Here is an 8,930-nt window from a genome sequence, read left to right on the forward strand (position 1 = left end):
GAGAAGAAGGAAGGGAGGAAGGAAGGAAGGAAGGAAGGAAGGAAGGAAGGAAGGAAGGAAGGAAGGAAGAGACCTGATATCAAACCCAACTGCATAAGGCATAATATCTGCTAGTCAACTTCATTCTGTGATGTTTCCATATGATGGAGGCCTGGGTAGCTCTGACAGAGACTGCCAGAAACTGGCACAGTCTTGGAGGGGGGCAGGAAAAGGGACAACATTTGAAACGAAAATAAAGAAAATATTCAATTAAAAAAAAAAAAAAACTGGCACCGCACTCCTACCTTTCTTCAGAGACACCTCCACCATGATTCTGTAATTGGGTTTGGCAGTGCTAGCAGGAGACGCTGGGCTTTCCAAGGAGAAGAGGCTGCTGTCCTGGGCACCACATGTGCTGGAGCTCAGGGAGCGGCACAAAGGAGGTGACAGGTGGCTGCACAGTGAAGGGGGTGTTGTCAGGCGGGTCCTCACTGTCAGAGTCAGCAGCCCCTTCTTGGCTTGCTGAAAAAGAGTGATGGTATCTGGAGCAGTTCCAGACAGGTGAAGAAAACATGCCCAGTAACAATGATAGATGTTCCCCCAAGGAAATGTAGGTGTATGCGCATGGTTATGTACAAACATGTGACAAGTTACACATGATACAAACATGTACATACACCAAGGTATACATGTTATATGACATATGATGTACTCATGCATTGAACAAATTGAATGGAGATGAAAAGTAGCTTTTAGTGATGTCTTAAAAACTAAAAACATATCCATAAATCTACTAGTATAAATTCATAGAGTGCTTTGAAACAGCTTTATAAATCTTAAGAATTTTGGATGTCCTTTGACACCAGTCCTGATTATACTCCCCTTTGTAGAAGAATTTCTTTAATGCTGTGCCCAGGGCCAGCATTGACTAGGCACCTCTGCAAAAGATCAGATTTTCATTTTGTGAACTTAGGGGAAGAAGGTGATGCTGGGTTTGGTTTCATTGCCAGAAGTCTCCAATGGACAGCAATTTTAATCCAGCAACATGGCTGCTCTGGCAAGGGATCACATCTAAAGACCTAGGTGTGTGTGATGCAGCTAGGATACAGACATGCCACACACCTTTAATCCCTCTGGCTGAAATACAAACACATCTTTAATATACACCTTTAAGATAAAATTAGTTTGTAGAAGAAAACAGTCATATTTGAAAGTGATATCTAATTGAGGGGCAGACAACGTGGTAAATTAGAGAAAGATTTAACAGAATGAGTCAACTATAGAATGTGTCCAACTCTCACAAGAACAGCACTGGAAAGAGAAGTTATTTAAGAGCAGAACAGGGAGAGAGTCAGTTCAGTTGAGTGGAGTTGAGTTTGGAGAGTTAGCGTGGAGTCGGTGAGTTCAGTGAAGTAGAGTTTTGTTTTGTTTGGTTTCGTTTCATTTTGTTTCGTTTAAGTTGGGTGCAGATCAGCAGAGGCAGCTGAAGCCAGAGACTAAGAAGGAGCCTGAAAATTAGAATAAATTGCCAGAGTGAGTTTGAGGCCAAGCAGATAAATTCAGTGAAAAGCAGAGAGAAGCCAGACTGAATCAGTCAGCTTGGAGAGGAGTTTGAGCCAGGACAGCTGAGTTGAACCTGCCAGCTAGAGTTCTGAGATAACTAGAAAGCAGTAAGCCTCTGAGATGCCAATTACATCTGGCCTAGTATGTAATATTTACACTCCAGTGTATGGACAAAGACTGAGAAGTTACCTTAAACTTCTGCAAAGCATCCTGGTGTGTTAGGCCAGCCATTGATTCACCATTGAGTTCTAGAATTTCATCACCTATTGAGAGACAGAAAGACAGTAGCTAACAAGCTTTATTCGGTATTTTGGAATATGCTCCGGGCCTTGTGTCCTGTACTTTCTAAACCTTGCTCTTGGCCTTTGGATTCACCATGCTTGAGCAGTGCCTGGGCCATCAATCATCAAGGACTGACTTTGCTACACTAAGATGTAACTGTTTCCTAACAGCTTGCCATAACTGTTTCTTTTGGCTCAGAAACTGTTTTATATGTCAGTGTGGAGGCTGCAGAGCAGCTCAGAATGGTGGGCTTCTGGAACCAAAGAGAACAATGACAGCACTCAACCCTTGTCACTGGAAGACTCTATGACGGAGAATACACATAGTAAACGTATTTTAAAATGCTCCAGCCTTGAGGGCATATGACTGTAATTTGAATACTTAGTAATCATAAGCCACAAAATCACAAGAAGTTGGAGGCCAGCCTGGGCTACATATCGAGTCCACAGCTAGACAAGGCTATGAAACAAACAGAATCAAAACATAATTAAATGTGAGCTGAGCAGAGGATAGACAAAGTCAAAACTTCAGGATGACCATTCTTCATTCCATGGAGGTTGGCTTTAAATTATCAAAATATCAACTCCAAAGGGCCAATAACCCTGTTTTGGGCTTGTCTGCTCTGTCCTCATTTGCATGAGCTCATGAGCTATGTAGGTTTATAGCTGGTGAGCACTGGTGAACCTAGTTTGTGCCAAATCCACTTTACACAATTGGTTTTGGGAAGGAGAACAAAAACTAATGGTCAATGGCTTTGATCCGTATAGCAAGCTTGTCATGGCTAGCATATTCTTTCACAGAGTAGACTTGAGCATGTCACTTTGGAAAACAATTTGGCCAATTGTTTGAGGCTAGAGTCAGGAATTGACTGTTTGAAATTCTCTGTTTTTATTATTGCTAATAACTAATGGAGACAAATTTCCCCCACCCCCACTCCACCCACCCCCCAAATAATGAAGGTTTCCATCCAAAAGTAACAAAACAACAAAGGCTAACACCCTGGATTCTAACCCACACATCTTCCCTTCTCCCTGGCTACTGTTTTCTTCCTGATTGGGGCTTAGCTGTTCCACTAAACCTCATCCTCATCCTCACCCCATCCCCCCCCCTTCTCCCTCCTCTACACCTTCCTTGTGTAATCCTTTCAGTTCACCTTTCCCACAAAGAGCTCCCACAGAGGCCAACCTCTTTTCAGTGGCCTTCCGGACAGCGCCATCTAGTGCTCATCTAGGCTCATCGCCCTCCTGAAGTTCCCACTTAATCTTTTTCTATTTCTCTTTTCCTTGAGCTTTTCTTTTCTCCTGTTGACTAAGACTAGAAACATTCACACTTCCCACCATCCCTGTGCTGCCTCTTTCCAGGCTCCATCTATTCTCATTGGCTCTAGTCAATGGGAGGGTTACTCTTCCAGGCGGCTATAAGAACAGCCTCTGCACTTCTCTTCTGTTTCCAATCTCTCGCCAGACAACTGCATTCTATACACTGCCTCCTGACTCATCCAACGCCTCTACACCCAGTGCCTCCCCAATGATAAATGCAGCATTTTCTGTAAAGAGCAAGACTGCAAATATTTTAATCTTTGGGAGTTACAACAGCCCAGTCTCTAATGGTGACAGGGCTGAAACATCAAGGCAGCCATGGCTTTATATGAAAGAACGTGGCTGAAATTGGCATCTCATCCTAACTTGCATATGTCACAAAAATCAAGAAAGAATGTTTTTCAATGGACTGGATATTTTCTTAATTGATTGATAATCATCAGTTTTTGTGTATGAGCGTTTTGCCTGCATGTATATCAGTGCACCATGTGTGTGCCTGGTACTCTCAGAGGCCAGAAGAGGGCATCGGATCCTCTAGAACTAGAGTTATGGGTAGTTGTGGGCAACTTGGTGGGTGCTGGAAATCAAACCCTGGTTCTCTGGGAGAGCAGTCAGTGCTCTGAACCACAAAGCCATCTATCTCTCCAGCCGCTCACAGGATGCTTTTATTCGTTTAGAATGCTGGAAGCCTTCCTTTGTTGTGATATATGCCTGGCATCTAGGACTGTGGTGTCCCCCCAACCCCCCACCCCCAGATAGCTCAGATGTTACAGGTGGTTAGACTGCCAGCCTGACTTACAGACACTGCCCTGACAAGAAAGTAACTGCTCTCTCAAATTCAATTCAATTTCTTTCCCTTCCCTTCTTTCCCTTCCCTTCCCTTCCACTCCTACCCTTGAATTTTGCTCCCTGGCTGAAACCCAGAGATCTCTTTGGACCAAGTTGATTGCCAGACTTGAGGTGGGGTAGAGTCGAGTGTCTGGCAGCTGTGTTCCCCAGGTCTCTTACTTAGAGGGAACATCTGTCCTATGAGATATGAAAGAAGCTGAGAGAAATCAGGGGAGGCAGAAAGAAGGCAGAAAGGAGGGCTGCCCATTGCGGAGACCATTAAACATTCAAAAGAGGGGTCCTGTCTGGCTTTTCTGTGGATAAAGTTCCCTGAAAAAGATACCTCTTTGTTGAGAATTCTGCTGAATAACTGGCTGTTCAGAACTGTCTCACTATGGAGAGTTGCAGATCAAGAGCCAAAATTAACTTAGGTTTAGCTGCCTTAATAGCTGTGAGTCACTCATCACCTTTGTACCTGAGTATCATCTTTCAGACTATCAGGTAAGATCTTTTTGAATGTATTAAGATCAACACCTTCCATCAACCTATAGCTAAGAATGTTATCACATGCTCTCTAAAAACCTAGATCAGAATTTCACCCGAGTTCCTGAAACCCACCTGCCTGATGTTCCCACTACTCTCTGTGACAATGCCCTGACTTACGACTTCCTCTTGTTCTATGCCCAGAAAAGAGGTCATGTGACCCACTTTATGTCAACCTAGATGCATGTCCCTGGGCCATGTCCACTCATATTTGGCTCAGAATAAACTTCCCTTTATTCCCACTGGTGTGAAAATTGTGATCTGTGTCCTTATATTCTTTATCCCTGGAGCCTAGAGTTTGGTGGGACTGTGACGGAAGTGCGGGGTTCTGCTGTCCCATGGTCTCAGGTGAGGAGGCAGAGAAGGTAAAGGGGATGGGGTATCAGTGAGTCCCAGAAACTGAACAGGGACACTGGGAAGAAAGGAACAGAATAAATGCTTCTGCCCCAGGCTGACAACAGCACCTGGGAGGGGAGGTGTTGTTGTAGGGGAATGATCACTAAGATGGAGCCTTTGAAGGGGGAAGTCTCCCCACTGCCTGGAGCCCCGCCCCAGAATCCCGGAGAAGTACTTTAAGCTCTCAGTTTCTTTGAAGCCCTGGCGGCTCTGAATGGTGCTTGTGACCTCTCAACCACATGGAAAGATGGAAACCTACCTTCCTGAAGCCGTCCATCAGCTGCAGCTGCTCCCCCTGCAAAGATGCTCTTCACATAAATCCCAATAGGGCCGTAAATGCTGTCCTTTCCTCCAACAATGCTGAAGCCCAGGCCCTGGGGAAAGAAGAGAGGGCTAGATGTAGGGTATTCCCGCTGCTTCTTGAGCTGGTATTTCCTAAGGGCCTGCCCCTTACCCTTGCAGAAAGGAATGGGGAGGAGACAAAGTCTCTTTAGTCCCAGGAGTTTCAGAGCTTAGTCAGGCAAGGTAGGGAGAGTAGTTGATGGGCAGCTTGGGCTATGGCCTATCAGCAGCTTTGCCAGAGGCTCCCCACGAAGCTGGCGTTTCCCATGCAGATGGAAGCTGAGTTGGAACTAGTTAGTACCCCATTCTCTCCACTTGATTATTTTCATCCAGTCACTTCCTCCCTCTGAACCTCAGTTTCAGGTTATAAAAATAATGGTACCTAATTCACAGGTTGTATTTGAAAATAAACTGCAATACCCAAGAGAATCACGGAGACATCAACAGCACCAGTAGTAACACAGTGTGTGCCACAGAAAGTAACAGGGGCCCCATGCTACCCTCCATCCTGTGCCCAACCTGTCCCCTGCCTAAGGACACCAGTCACCTGCTCTTACTATGGGTGTCGTCCTTGCTGTCTTTATTTCAAGGTCATTCTCAGGACTGACAGACACATCCTAGGATTGTGACGGTGGCACTGGGAGAAGCTGGGGCTACAGCTTCAAAGGAACCAAGGCAGTCGGATGCAGAGCTGCCCCTCCGGAGGTAATAATGAGGAGATAGAGGGTCTGGCTTCCCCTGAAGACTTTCCAGTGGGTTAAAAAGACAATTTGGGTTGGTTTAGGTATCAGCAAAGGAAATATCTACAGCTCCATTCATTATGTTGAAGATAAAGGATCTTTGCAATTCCCCAATAAGCTGAGTTCAGCCTTAGGGAACTCCCTTCTAAACTGTGAGCTACCAGAAGTCAGCTAATTTCATTTTCTTTCTTTCTTTTTTTTTTTTTTTTTCATGACTGGCCTCAGACAGCTGCTTGAAGCACACATGGGGCAGAATAAGTGAGGGTCCTTCGGTTCACCTCAGAAGCATCTAGGTGGGATTGGGTGCTTAGTCCCTAGACAAACTCTTAAAGCAATGGTTGCCACTCTTCACAGACTGGTCATCTCTGGTGCTCAGTTCTCAGAGCCCACATGGAAACAAAAGTGTCAGCGGTGAGAGATCACCCCAGATATCTCTTGTGCTTATCCCAAAGCACACTCACTTTGCGTTGTGTGCCTTTGTGGTCACTAGGACCAAATGACTGGGTTATTAACAGAAAGTGGGACTGTCCAGAGAGAACCACACTGCACACACTTCTCCCTTGTCACCTGGGGGGGGGGGCTTTCCTTGTACTACCTGCTGAGCTCCCAGGACTGAGAAGGAACAGGTGACAGGGAAAGATGACTCCAGGTATGTGGTGGGGTCCCTCCCTAGAATATAGTAGGCATTAAGCCCTTACCCCACATCAGCTGAAGTGTTGTTAGGTACGTTAAATAAGCCCGCTGTTCATCTGAGCAGCTAACTTATTTAAACATGCTTTAAAATGTGGCAGCCACTGCCTGTGCCTGCCGTAGTTATTTTAAGCATGTGCAAGTCTGGTACAGTTTGGATGTGAAGTGTCGAGGTTGTGGCACACTTAGGAAGCAAGGCTTCCCTGGGGGAAGCAGGCCAGTGGAAGGTGGGTGATAGGGTCTGTAACCTGACCCCACTTCCTATTCAGCCTCCATTTCTGGAACCACTGAGATATGAGCAAGGAGCCTCATGCTCCTGACACCGGGGGCGAAGCCAGCTTCTGCAGTTGATGCTCTTCCTACCGTGGTGGATTGCGCACTCAAACCGTGAGGCTAAAATAAACCCTTCCTCCCGTAAGCTGCTGAGTGGCCAGGAAGGTACCCGATACAAAGCCCCAGGCATGAGGTAGCATGCTTTAGGGTGAGCACAAGAGATACTGGGGCATTTTCTCACTATCCATACCTTGGTTTCTTCTGTTGATGCTTCTTGGGCATGGGACAGACATTAGTATGATGTGTCATCCTCTAGACAGACCAGAGTCTGTTCTGACTCTTCAGGATCCTCCGACAGAGCCAGAACATCTGTGGCCATTGAATGACCCATATGCAAACACAAGAGTTCATAAAATTTGTGTTCGAGTCCAACTTTCTTCTACCAACATCTGAATGTGGATGTGAAATCCAGCCCCATAAATCAATGTAAGGGATTTTAACTTGTGTATCAGGCAAGATGGCGTTGTGGGAATATCATGTCAAGAGGAATCGGGAACCAGCCTGGTGAGTGCTGGAAAAGTTGGGGAGCACTGTCCTCAGAGAGAGAATGATCACTTAGTGGAACTGGAAGAATCAGCATTGCCTTAATTTCAACAAGTACGTGTGAATGAACTTGTCTGCCCCCTCGAGTGGATGATGACCCTGGTCTCACTCTTCCTTGGAGCAACTTTCCCAGAGGAGAGAGACAGCGCTGCTCTGGGGCTTCCCGTTGGTGATGGTCTCTGCTCACCTTTGCTTGGCCCTTCATCAGCACTATGTTGGAGATGACTGATGCCTGCAGACCCCCAGACAGCTGCCCAAGCTGAGCTGTGCTCAGTGACCGAGTTGGTCTTGCAGTGCCCTGTAATGAAGAACCCGAGGGAGCAGAGATGAGCCACCTGTGAAATCAGCCAAGGAGAAGAGCCCCAGCCTTTGTCTCCCAAAGGCCAGCAGTATAAGAGCTAGAAGGTGATTTGTGGAGTGGCATTCAGATATGGTGGCGAATGCAGGAAGCTTTGCTCCAAGTGACCTGGCTGGTGAGCCTTTGAGAACGCAGTAAGCCGAAGGTAATGTCACACACCGCACTGCTCCCAGAATTAGCCACTGAGTCTGAGATATCACTATAAAATGGTGTTCAGTTCAAAGCACATTTTCCAAAAGCCCTGCTTGCGCTAGGCATGACTGTGCAGTAGACAAGAAGTCTAGAACTCAAAAAGACTCAAAGAGGGGAGATGAATTCCACAGCTGGAGGTTAACCAGCTGCATGATAGAAGCAGAGAATGTCAACAAAGGGCAGCTTTGTGTCCCAGAGCCCCAGTGAGGAGCAGCATGGTTTGGTGGTATGCTGAAACTTTGGAAGTCACATCCATTTCCCAGATGGTTCTCCTGGCTCTGCCGATTATCAGCAGATTGCCTTGGAGAAGTGACTTTGTCCCTCTGAGCCTCCGTTTCCTACTGCAGAAGATCATTAAAAAAAAAAAAAAGATTTACCTGTGTGTGCAGCTTCCAGGAATAATTAAACATTCCGGTGCTTAGGCCAGCGCTTGGTCCCCGGGAAGGGACTGTACGTCCTTCATTTCCTACCTGCTGCTTCCTATCTGGCCACTAAACCAATATGTCAGCCTTGAGTGTGTAAGAGGGCTGCAGGGTCCCTGCTCACTAAGATCTGACGTTGCAAGGGAAGACACACATAACTGCCGGCAAGGAGCATGGAATATAGTTGGGCTTCAAGATCATTCCTCCCCGGGAAAAAAAAAAAAAAAGTTTATCTTCCCCCTTCCTCTCCTCTCTCTTCCCCTCCCCTACACTCCCTACCCCTCCTCTCCTCTCCCACCCTCTTCTCTCCTCTCTTCTCCCATTCCTCTTTCCTCCTCTCTTCCTGTCCTCTCTTCCACTCCTGTACACACAGCTGGAGTTACCACAGAGAAAGGAGCTT

General features: G+C 46.4%; 1 protein-coding gene across 2 annotated transcripts in view; it reads right to left on the reverse strand.

Annotated features, from left to right (window-relative positions):
* Nucleotides 1-8,930, reverse strand: part of Il16 (interleukin 16) — an 84,536-nt gene that overhangs the window by 30,145 nt on the left and 45,461 nt on the right. For both annotated transcript variants that reach the window (XM_029533043.1, XM_021212404.2), the window contains 4 exons: nt 7,746-7,856; nt 5,170-5,284; nt 1,732-1,805; nt 285-501 (listed from right to left, as the gene is read on the reverse strand). In XM_029533043.1, the coding sequence (XP_029388903.1) occupies nt 285-501; nt 1,732-1,805; nt 5,170-5,284; nt 7,746-7,856 (517 nt within the window). The remainder of the gene's footprint in view (nt 1-284; nt 502-1,731; nt 1,806-5,169; nt 5,285-7,745; nt 7,857-8,930) is intronic.

This window comes from Mus pahari, chromosome 1, assembly GCF_900095145.1.
Source record: "Mus pahari chromosome 1, PAHARI_EIJ_v1.1, whole genome shotgun sequence".
Taxonomy (NCBI): Eukaryota; Metazoa; Chordata; class Mammalia; order Rodentia; family Muridae; genus Mus; species Mus pahari.